Source organism: Calypte anna, chromosome 15, assembly GCF_003957555.1.
Source record: "Calypte anna isolate BGI_N300 chromosome 15, bCalAnn1_v1.p, whole genome shotgun sequence".
NCBI classification, from domain to species: domain Eukaryota; kingdom Metazoa; phylum Chordata; class Aves; order Apodiformes; family Trochilidae; genus Calypte; species Calypte anna.
Genome location: NC_044261.1, coordinates 5,681,361 through 5,693,492, shown reverse-complemented (window position 1 = coordinate 5,693,492; position 12,132 = coordinate 5,681,361). Strand labels below are relative to the sequence as shown.

The following is a 12,132-nucleotide window of genomic DNA, read 5'->3' as shown; positions in this document are numbered from 1 at the left end:
GATGCTTGTTGGAATCAGCAGCTCTACATAAGAACAGACAGAATAGCAAAGTCCTGGTCTCTGCGCCTGTGAAAGGGGATAAAAGTTCCTGCTTTTGCCTCTGAGTTACTTTAAAGGTTTCTTGCTTTGTGCTTGTACTTTTTAATTTTCATTGTGCTATGGAAATTATATATTGTATATAAATTTAACACTCCAGAAGACCCTGTCAAAATGATGAACAGGAGGTTTGATGTACTTTCTCCATTCTCCTTTGTGAATTCTCCTCATAGTAGTGGCCACTGTAGGGTACTGATCTGGTGGTTGAACACATGACAGTTGTGGTAATTGAATACTAATCCATAACATGGAAGGTTTTGTAAACTTGCCTGACTCAGGTTTAATACTTTAAGGGCAAGTTGGCATAACAAAGAAGAATGTGAGATGGATTTCAAAGCTCCATTCAGCACTCTGCAAATGCTTTTTGAGGTTTTAGGACTTGGCAAGCTCTGTTTAATGATGATGTCTTGGCATAACTATCTGAAGAAGCCATTATTCTACAAACACTTAAGTTTTAATCTTTTTGATCTATAAATGTGTAATCCAGCCCCTGGTCTTTGAAAATCATCTCTGCTTTTGTGTGAGGACTGTTCTGAAGATCAGAAGCCTGTAAACTTCTTATCCATTTCCAATGATAAAGAAGTGAGCTGCTTGAAAAATCTTCTGACCTGCTGGCGTGACAAGGTTGCTTATTCTTCCTAAACCTCTCATTTTCTTTCTGATTTAAACATCTATTCTGGTCACTTTCTGTCACCTTTGTTGTGGCACTGTCCAGCAAATAACTGGCTGATGTTTTACCAGTGTCTTGTTCACTCAGTAATATGGTTGTAGGGATTAAGTATGTGGTTTTAGTATGGTTTTAATGGCTTATTTCATTTTTTTTTTCACCTAAGTAGGTCATTGTAGGAAGAGCTGCAACTTTCTTGTCAACAGGAATAAAAACAATGAAACAAACCTGTCCTTTTCCAGTAGGAGAACAGCTGGATAAAAATGTTCGTTTTTCCAAGTCTGTTTTTTATCTCTATTGCTCTTCTTTGTGACTGGAAATGGCTCCTTGCAGCCACATTGATTAACAGGTTGTGGTTCTTAAGTGACTAGAAGCTAATACAATTTTTTTAACTTTGGAGGCATAACACTCATGCCTCAGAAAGCAGAAGCATTTTCATGTCGGATGCTGGTAGGAAATGCTTTACCTGGATGCTGCCATCATGCACGTGTCCTCATTGCAGTTTTGCAACCAGTACAGAGGCAATGAGAGTCCCTGATGTCTCCTGCTGCCCAGGCTTGAATGAGACATTTTATGTGGGGTTATGTGCTCAGCCACCTCCCTGGGAAGCTGTTCCTGTACTCTGGGTATTGCTGCCCTTGGCTGTCCCTGCAGTTTCCTGTCAGCCTTTGCTTTTGAGTGGGAAGATGTTTTGCACATTTGGACCTTTCTACCTCCCCAGCACCCCTAAAAACCTGGATCTGAGGAGGGAATTGATTTTTGTTGGATTGTGTTGCTTGGTTTTTGACATTTGACAGTGCAGGCATCCCATACCAGCTGCATCTGCCACTTGGTGATCCCAAACCCAAGGGTGAAGTGGGGTTTTTTTGAGTTCACAGCTGCTGCTCTTCTGCTTCTTCTGACATGTTTCTTGTTTGTACCTTGGCTTCTCTGATGAGAGCAGGGTGACCCTGAGAGGCTGACAGCTACCAGAGCTTCACTGTCTAGTGTATACAGGTTGTGTCTTCTGAAAAGGTGGAATTTATGTGCCAGTTACAGACTGATGAAATGCCAGGGAGCCGCTCCGGGACCTGCCATACTCCAAGTTTTGCAGCTGCTGGAGATTACTCAAGCAGTTAAAGTTGTGCTCTCATTTATACTCTACCTAGTGGTGCTATGTCGTGCTTGTCAGCCCCATCCTCATCAGCACTCAGCCCTGCACCTCACTGTCTGACAAGCTCCTCCAACCCTTATGCAACTGACAAATTTGAAGGGGGGGAGAGAGGATTGTTTTCTACCACTGCAATAAATAAAAGTTAGAGGAAAAGTAATGACTGCGTCTAGGGATAATGACTGCCTCTGGAGAGCTGGTAGTTAACAATGACAAATTAGCTGAGTGAATTAGATGCCTTGTTTAACTGAGTTGTGCTCAGCTAAACTGATTGATTGTCCCTGTATTTGCAAAAAATTGAAAAATAAAACTGGAGTGTAATTTGTTGTTGTTGTTGACATCTTGTCTGAGCTAAATATCTTGCTTAGACTTCGAAAAGTTTTTGGTAGGATCATTAATGTCAGTATTGTGGGAGAAATGCCTTTAAACATTAAATTTATCTGCTGGAATCTTTGCTAAATAGCTAATTAAATTAAGTGGGCTTCTGTGTAATGAGAATGCAGTAATTCTGCTCTTTGTTCTAAAGAAACTTTGAGGCAGCAAAATAGACAAATGTTTGCTATGAAGTCAGCAATCTTGTTGCCCCAGGCATGGTTTGGTTGTTCTGATTCATTTTTAACATCAGTAAGAGTCTGGCCAAGTGTTTTCCCACGTAATGCCCTGATGCTTTCATCTCTCCCAGTGCTCTCTCACTGGAACTGTGCTCTTCTGATCATATAACACAAGTAGTCCCAAAGGTGTTTGCTCACTGTATGACCAGATTGAGAAAGGTGTCCCTTACATGAACTGTGTCTTTTTTGAACCAAACCACCCTAGGCAGCTGTTGTTTGCCCCCCTAACTTGTCACCACCTCAGCCTCTTCTCTGCATAGGGGAACTGTGAACTGGCAGGGAGTGATGGCCAGCTCTATAAAAATGTTTCTACAGCACGAAATGTCATGGGCTTCCCACAGTGAAGCTCTCCCCAGGCTTTTGCAGTGGGCTTTCTGGACTAAAGTAAAACAAAATCTACCTCACATTTTAAAGATCTGTGTTACAAAACATTGCAGGCTTCTTTTGAAGCCATAGAATTTTCCATCACCAGTTCATGCCTCTTAGTAGCAGTATTCTGGCATTTGTGTGCTAAGATGAAGGGTGTAGAAAACCATTTAATTTTGTGAGGAATGAGCTCTTAATTATTTCAGATTATTTCTGCTTTGAAACATAGGGTTAATGAGTACATATCAGGTTTAGTGCAACTACTACAGCTCATCCAATTTAAAGAGACAAAAAAGAAATAAAAGGGGAGTGGAATTAGCACAAGAAAATGATACAGATGTGCGAATGACAGCTTCTGAATGCTTAATGTGAAATTTCTCTTCAAGGTTTGTGCAGATCCTCAGGGGATATGGAGCATTTTGAAATTATTAGCTCTTCACATAGTAAAGCCTTCTTCCTTGCAGTCATGGCAACGACTCAGAAGCTCCTCTTTCCATCTCCTGAACCTTGGCAACAGGAGTGCCACAGGTTTTTAATCTACTTCTGGTTGGCTCTTCAGCTGCCCAATACAAATTCTGTGTTAAGGTAACTGTTAAAAATGTAATGACCCTTTTTAACTGATGAGAAAGGAGAGCTGCAACTGAGAAATCAGATGGTGACCTGGCTTGGTTAGTCTAACCCCTCAGGTCTTGGGATGCAGCAGGAGAGATTAATTTTGCCTGATTTGGACCCACCCTTGCTGGCAAAAATGAAACTAAATTGTCTCAATACTTAAAAGTGGAACAAGATAAAATTTGTATTTCTCCTGGAACTTTATAGTAAGGAGTCAGGTTGGGGTTTTTTTCTGTTTTGCCTGGGTTTCCTAAATTGTACATTCTTTTCTTTAGTGTTTTCCTCCTGTGATTTCACAATCAGCTTTTGTCACTTGTATTTGCATGGTCATTTTTGGTAGCAGTCTTCTTGTCTGGGCCCAGTAACTGGTAAAGTGCTGGCATTTCCATATAGAGCTACCTACTGAGGGTGTAAGCTAAATGGAGACTTAAACATAATTAGAAAACCACTGGTTTGTTGCCTTGTTAAATATACTTGTCTGTGAGCCAAGCAAAGTGTTTGTGTCATCTTCTGGAATAAGTATTCTTCTGGGTTCCTGTCTCAAACTGTTTATCAGAATTTTACCACTTGTCATGGGTGTGAATTTCCACAGTTGAAAGACAGTTACTTGGCATCTACAAAATAAATAAGGCACATAGTTGGAGCAGGAGACTCATTTTTGTTCTAGATTTTTTTCTTTCTTGCTGTGTTTCATTCAGAGAGACAGGTGTCTTTAAGCTGAAGAACATCTTACAGAGACAGTGTTCACTTACATGGTCCCAGCTTGACTGAAGAAAAGGAGGAATTTTCAGGGCTGTCCTTCTTGAATTATTAAATCTGACTTTCAGGACTATCATTGCATTCTTCTGAGAAGGTACTGCTGTACATTTAAAATCTTCTTTCTGTCTGTGGTATTCAGATCAACCATTAGCAAATTAAGATGGCATTTTCCCTTTGACTTTCTTCTATATAAATATATAGCATAGTCAGCAGATTAAAATAATTTAAATAATTTCTTGCTTAATGTAACAGAAATAAAGAGGGAAAAGTTAGCTGCTGATGTTGAGGTCAATTTTTGGTAAGAGTCAGAAGTAAAAAGAGAGCCTGGAGCCCATTGTCATTAATGAGGCAGCAAGAAACCAGCACTGCCTTCTGCACTTGTGTGTTTCCAGGTGCCTTGGCCATCCCTTCTCCTTCAGAAATGGTGTGTGGCAAGTGGTGTGGAGCAAGTTTCTGAAGGAGTAGACAGTTCTGCATTCCGAGACTACCAGTCTGCATCTACCACAAGATCTTGCACTCAAATAGCAGAGTCAGGTTTGTGTATAGAGATTTCTCATCAGTCTTTGTAGTTGGAACAAAGACTTCAAAGGCTGCCCTTGTTTGTATGGTCAGTGCAGAATGTAGCTTTGTTACTGAGGATCTTCACCTTCCCCATAAACTGGAAGCTTTTCTCCTCCTTTGGACAGGATCCTTCTTTAAAAAGCCCCTGAAATGTGCTTGGCAATGTGAGATTTGGCAAGAACATTAACTGCTCTGAATAAATCAGATAATCTGAGGCAGATTCTCTAGATCAACTGTATGACTGAACCTCGGGTTTATTACTGATTGAATGCAAACCTTTTTATTTGTGTCTACTAAAAAGCACGTAAAAGGTAATGGTACTGTTGTTAAGGAATGGTTTTCCTGCCAAATGTGTCTGTATAATGGATGAGGTGACCATGGGAACCAATTTGGTGGCAATTATTTAAAGATGACCTTGCAGTGAAATGATTATTGGATGTGTACTAGGTATTTCTGCCGTTACTCTTGTTTCTGGGAAAAGATATAACTAGAAATCCATTTAGAGAGAAGGATCAGCATAGCTCCTACATAAAAAATACATTACTTGAGCCATCTTTTTTTATGTATGTTTTACAAATCATGTTTTGAAAACAAATAGGAAATCTGTATTTGGGTTCTCAATGTAGTGCAAATGTAAAGTGGTTTGGTCTGTGTTCCTAGGGGACTCAGTTTTCGCCTGATTTCATTTTTCTTTAAAAATTAATTACAGGTCTATATTCCCCCCAGAGAACTTATTAACTATGTCTTTCTCTCCAAAGAGTGCTTGGTTCTCAACATATGAAGTGCCTTAGGCTTAAAGCTACTAATTCCATTTCTGATTCATAAAATGATTTTTTTTAAACTTCTAATATTACTGACATTCCTCATGAGTGCTAACTAATAGCACTATGTTAGGATCAGGACTGCTATGATTATCTTATAAAGGAAGCATGCACTGCACAAATCATTCTTCAGGGGTTGAATTTTACTTGAAAGGTTATATACTAATGTGATTTTCAAGGATTTATGTCCAATTCATAGAAAAACTTTCAGATTTGCTGTAAGCATTGAAACTGTAGGAGAAACTCCTATTACTTTGAACAATTTTCATGTAATATATTTTCTTACAAGTTGCCCTCAGGATGCTATCAAAATATGTGTCCTTGTGGCATTCTGCTGTAAACCTGTTATGGTACCATTGCTGTTTTAACCCAGGAATGAATTATATAGGAAATTTGGGATAATAGCTGGTGTAAGATTGCATTAGAATTTGTTTTATTTTTCCAGTTATGGCCCAGCTGTGACAACTGTTGTGTATCTGTTAGGGTAATTAAGGAGGAACCATTATAAAGAATTTATAATGGCAGGTAGAGTTTGTTTGGATAATTGAGACATTTCAGTGTCAATAAAGAGGGGTAAGAATGATTGTGTTTCCAACCACAGAATACAGAAAATTGAAGTTTTGTATGGTTCTGGATGAATACTTCTGTGGATCTGCTTCTAAAAAGACAGAGATTAAATAATCTTTAAATGACTGTAATTAGGCTTGCCTTATTTTTTTGCTTTTCAGTCACTCCAGGTTTCATGTCTCAGTCACTGTCTCTGCAGCTCTTAGAGCAAGGATGATGTCACACCAATGCAAAGTGACTCAGTTTCTTTCACAGAGAGGCTTCAGATTTTGTGTATGTTCATTTACAGACATTGCAGCTCATGCTGGAGCTTTACTTGCAAGCACATACAAACAATAAAGGTTTTTCCAAAGTAAAGTTTTTCAGAAGATATTGTTTGAGTACCATGGCTCATAAATTCAAATAAAGAGCTTTAATTTGCACTGTAGAAGCAAATGAGAAGTTGGCAATATATTTAGCTTTTTTTTTGCTTTTAGATTTTTGTAAACAAGTGGTCTTTTTTATTTTTCCTATGGTCCAGTGACTTGTGGGGCCATACCCATTTTTTTAGTTCAAAGTGGTGGAGAGCAGCAAATCCTTCTCTCCCAGGTAGCTTTAATGTATGCACTTTGAAAAAATGGAGCAGAGAAGTCAGGTTCATTTCTTACTCTGGAAATTGAACTTTTTTTTTCAGTGCTTGAAGTGCCCCTTTGGAACAGGATTATGTTACACTGCTGGAACTAAGTTCCTTGAAAGTATGAGCTTACCTGCTTTCACCATCATTATAACTTCTGGAAGTTCATATTATCTGAGCTAGTGTTCAGTGCTTCTTTGTGCTAATTGGAATGTCTGGGTTTAATTTATTTAACACAGTGTCTGTGTCTCCAGTATGCTTTAAAAGAGCATATATTGTATCTCTTTTTCTGTAGACAGTCATTTCTCTCAAAGCCTCCTGCATGATTGTTTTGTTGTAAAGCACAAATAAAAAGTGGTTCTTACAAACAGTGCAGGAACCAATTTGATTGTCTAAAGGTCCTTCTTACTTAAAGCTTCTGTTTTTCTTTCAGACACCCCGAACATGTGAAAACTTTATCAAATTGTGCAAGAAGAACTATTATGATGGAACAATTTTTCACAGATCAATTCGTAATTTTGTGGTGAGTGTTGAACAAATCCTGTGTAATGCACAATACTTGATGGCCTCTAAATATTTAGATTAATTCAGTTTTATTTCCTCTATGCATAAAAACTTGTAATACATGTCTATTAAATATACCATCAGAACTGGGATTGTCCTGACTTACTGAATTTGTAGTTGCTGGTCTTACTAACATCTATCTCTGACTGGTATTGTCACTTGGAGTATCACTGCTTTTAGTAGTGCTTTTGGTGGTATTACAGACAAAACCTTTGACACTCATTGCCTTAGCAAGGTGCTTCTTACCTTCCCCAGGCTGTGGTTGAGTGGTTAATGAACAGAAAGGGGGATGTGGGGTATGCAAATTTGGGTAAGTAGTCCTGTGGCCTGTTGAAATCCCATTCAGATGAAGCTTTAGAAACCAAGTGAATTTCTTTTTCAGGTTGTGCTATACTCGGGTGCTGTCAGCTTATTCTTTCCTGAGTGTGCTTCAGGACTAGGTGCCCAGGCTTTCTCTGTGAAGGAGTGAAAGAGCACCTAGGGAATCAGAAAGTTGATTTTGATAGTCAAAGATCTTTATTTACATAGATGTGGTCCAGGCAGCTTAGGATGCTGTAGTTGTCCTGTAACTTCCTTCCAGAAAAATTAACAACCTGATCTTGAGGGCATAGCACACCTTGCAGGGGACATCACTGAATGTCATATTTCATCTTGTCATCCTAAAAAAAAGCTTTTCTTCTTTTGACAGCACTGTATACCTCAGTTCATAGTTACATTCACAATTAAAATTGTGCTTGTTTGTTATTACTGTGAAATTAGTCATGTCTCAATCCTTGTAATGGCATTAGCATATAGAATAATATTTCTGTAGATCCTGCATGTGTATGCAGTTATTAATTTTGTTGCTGAAAGAATTGTCTCATGAATATTTTCCCTACTGTAGATAGTGAGGGGGGTACTGGAAATACAGATTCAGATACAAAAAAAATATTCTGTGTTCCCTCATTTCTTGCCTTATCTTCATGGGGAGATTGGTAGCAAAGTGTAAAGACTTTTCAGTTCCAAAACTATGTATCATCAGTTAAAAAGCAAGTTACAGCTCAGCACATAAGAGAACAGGTGATCTGTTTAACCCATTTGAGACTGTTTATTTTCTCTATTTACCCACAAGAGACCTATTATTTCCACAAAACTGTCATTCTGCTCCTGGATAAGTAATGTAGGAGATGACAGCCAGCTGATAAAAGAAGCTCCAAATAAGCAATAATGGTTTCCTTGTTGCTAACTTGTCAACATGACACAACACAGAACGAAGAAAACCGAGCAGAATTGGCTTTTATGGTTTTTATTTAATGTCTTCCACACAGATATATTTGTAATGTATTGATTTAATTTTAATTTGACAGATCCAAGGAGGTGATCCAACTGGAACAGGAACAGGTAAGGCTGAGTTTGAATTAAGTAAACTGTTTTCATTTCCTGCACACTGTTTTTACATTTATTTGTAGACACCTTGTAGATTAAAATTCCTTAGATTATATTTTTACTTTAAATGGGAGGTTTTATGACTGTATTTTTGTGACCATTTTCACTATTTCATCTATTACATTCTCAGTCTAAAACTTGGACACTCTTCTGTATAGAAATCTTGCTAGGGCTTTGCTTCTTTTTCTTTCAATAAATAAATAAAAACTATAGTTATAATTATTGCTGACCTTCCCAGACAAAGAATATAGAAAGAAACTCAGTAATGCAAGTTTGCTTTCAAATTCAGTGCCAATGAAATATTTGAGAACTGCCTCAGGATTGATGAACAGTCAGATACCTTCTCCTCCCAGATAGTTGCCTTGTAAAGCCCAAGCTGCTCCTTTTCTAACTTTTAGGGATCACAGTTACTAAATTCTTCTGCCTGTCCTTTCTCCCTTAGTTGGTAATCTATGTGACAGTCGTATCAGAAGTAGTCAGGAGACATAACAGCTGAAGGATCCTCAGAGCATTGCCCATCACAGTAGATATGTCATTTAATGTCTGTAGTTGCTGCTGTAAATTTGCTCATTTTCCACTTGTACCTTTTATCTACTCACTTTGTAGGTGTCACCAGCCTCCACAGCTCCTTGCTTGGTCCTGTGGGGTTCTGTACATGTTTGTTCTAGTTCTTACGTGTCACTTGTATATACAAGCATTATATTTTTCTGTGAATATTCACAGATTATTCAAAAAAGGTGTCTTTGTAATTGTTAAATGCTTTATTTACTTTGTAAATAATAATAGTGTGAGTTGCCCAACAGCTTTTCTTCTGCATGTGATAACTGGCAGTTGCATACTCTATGATTTGGGACTAGTTCCAAGATTCTGCATTTTGATGGTAGAAGCCCATTAGCAAGATTTGTTACCATATATGCTTGGACTGTCAAATGTGATTTGATTTTTTCATAAGGAAAGTTTCTGTTCAAATCCCAAAAGACATAATTAGGAACATCTTTTAAAATGAGAAATTAAAGAGGTGTCAGGAGACAGGAGAAGTTTAATGGGTTGACTCAGATACCTTTCACCCTTGAAGGGTAGAGTTCAGATTCTGCAGTGGAATGAAAATTAACTTGCTGGTGTCATTTTTTTGTCTCCATTTGTGCAAGTGGTAGAAGTATTGTAAGACAGAACAATTAGCAATTGTTAGAGGACTGGTAATGCAGCTGCATTGAAGGTCAGGACAGCTCAACTGGCAAAGCAAGAAGGAGTAAAATGCAAATAAGTCCATAGGAGAAAAAACCTCCTATGTATATTATTTGTTTTAAAAGGAGCCTAACAACCTCTAACCTTTTGCATGTTGTTTTCTCCTTGTCATTCTTAATTAAATATGAATATATTGTAGGCAAGATACCTTGCAAACATCTGTCAGAACTATTAAAGTTCTAATAAAATGGACAGAGTACACTCAGGTAGGAGTGTTGCAGATTTTAGTCACCGTTTGCAATTGTTGTAGAGTCCAAATGGTGCCATTACCTTTGCAACCAAATGGGTTTTATTTTTTGAAGATGGCTGAATTTTAGATATCCTTACATAATCACTTATCAGTTATGAGAATGTCACAAGAAAATGTTGTAAATGGACAGCCTGGTGGGCTACTAGATTGCTCTTGATCTGTCATGCCTGTCCTGTGAGTGTAATACTTATATAAATGAAGCCACTTAGACAGCTCACAGATTGCCAAGTAGTCTGTCAGGATTTGTTCCTGACTAGCTGATAAATCCTGGACACTTGAATGTGACACAGAAATTTCACTTGTCTATCTTGAGCCATGTGCTGTAAGAAGATGGCCAGACCTAAGGTGTCTGTCTGGTTTTCTGTTCTCTCCTCAGCAGAGTGGCCAGCAGAAGGAACACCTTGGCAGCAGTGTCAGAACATGGCAAATGTAGTGATGCTCTCCTAGTCTCCTGTGGTCCATTGCATTGCTAATGAGATCACAAGCATCCATCTTAGGAAAGCTTGGAGTAAAGCACTGGGACTCAGTACTTCATATTGTTTTTACCTGGCTAGTGTATGTTATATGAAGTATAAATTCCCTTTTTCGTTTCTTCTGGCAACTGGAGTGAGTTTCAGTTGTTCCTTTCACTCACTGCTTCTTAGGAAAAAAAATAAAATTAAAGTGCATCTTTGGAAGCTAAAAAGTCTGTAAGATGGAATGGTCTTTAGAGCTTTACTAAGGTAGTAAATAACTTGATTTTTGTAGAGAAGTAAATGAGAGTAGGACATGGCTTTCTTCCCAGATATTTCAGCTGGCAATAGGGAAGACTGTTTGGAAGCTACCTTTTAAATATCAATAAACTGCCAGAATTATTTCAGTTAGAGCATTTTTTAAGGAATACTTCAGAAAAAAAGAAGATTCTTTGTTTCCTCCTGCTGCTTTAACTGAAATTTTCTGGCTAAGAGATTTGGGATTGTTTTCTTTATTTAAAAAAAAAAAACAAACTACAAAACCAAACAAAACAAGCAGCTTTTCTAAACTGATATGTGGAAAGTGCATTAAGCTTGTGTATATTTTTGTTTTGTTGTATATGCTTAATTATTCCTGTTGGTCAGCTCGGGAACTGGAACGGACTTGTTTGAAAATTCTTCCCACCATTTGGTTTCTGCCATCTGACATTCATCCCATGTACAGCAACAGGTGTCAGGTTTATGGTTGCAACACCCAAATGCTTAGCTGATCACCCCCTCCATTGCTAGCTAAGCCCAGGACTGTTTGGCTTCTGGATGGATTTGATCACATTCGGTACCAGATGACATAAGGTGACCTGTCATACATACAGAGACTGCAGCTGTGCTCTCAGCTCACCTAGCTCAGTGCTTGTGTTTTGGAAACATTTCAGATGTAAATGCCAAGCTGGCTGTCACTGACTGTCCACTTCCACAGCTCCTCCAGCTGAACAGTCCTATCTGTAAGCAGCACTGATGCTTGTTTCTCTTTTTATTTGTTATGCAGCACCCCAGCGTGTCCTTTTTGAGCCTCTTGTTAGGCTGTCATGAAAGTAACTGTGACCCAGCAGACATGTGAAGGACCACTGATTTCTGGTATTCAGCAGTTTCACCTTGAGATGGAGGAGAGTGGAAATTAGCATTATAGCATCTGGAAGCTGAGATGCCACACTGGGAAAAGAGTAGGGAATAGAGTTTTACCTTAGCTGGCTGACCCACGTTGCCAAAGCAATTTAAAAAGTTCTGTAAGGTTGTCACTGATTTAGAGGACCAAACTAATTTTCTGCAGCCTTCAATTTAGTGTTTCCTAAGACCACTGAGAGAAATTTTATTGT

At 38.4% G+C, this 12,132-nt stretch overlaps 1 protein-coding gene across 2 annotated transcripts in view; it reads left to right on the top strand.

The window, feature by feature from the left end:
• PPIL2 (peptidylprolyl isomerase like 2) overlaps positions 1-12,132 on the top strand; it is a 62,996-nt gene that overhangs the window by 30,033 nt on the left and 20,831 nt on the right. For both annotated transcript variants that reach the window (XM_008502736.2, XM_030460724.1), the window contains 2 exons: positions 7,257-7,346; positions 8,734-8,767. In XM_008502736.2, the coding sequence (XP_008500958.1) occupies positions 7,257-7,346; positions 8,734-8,767 (124 nt within the window). The remainder of the gene's footprint in view (positions 1-7,256; positions 7,347-8,733; positions 8,768-12,132) is intronic.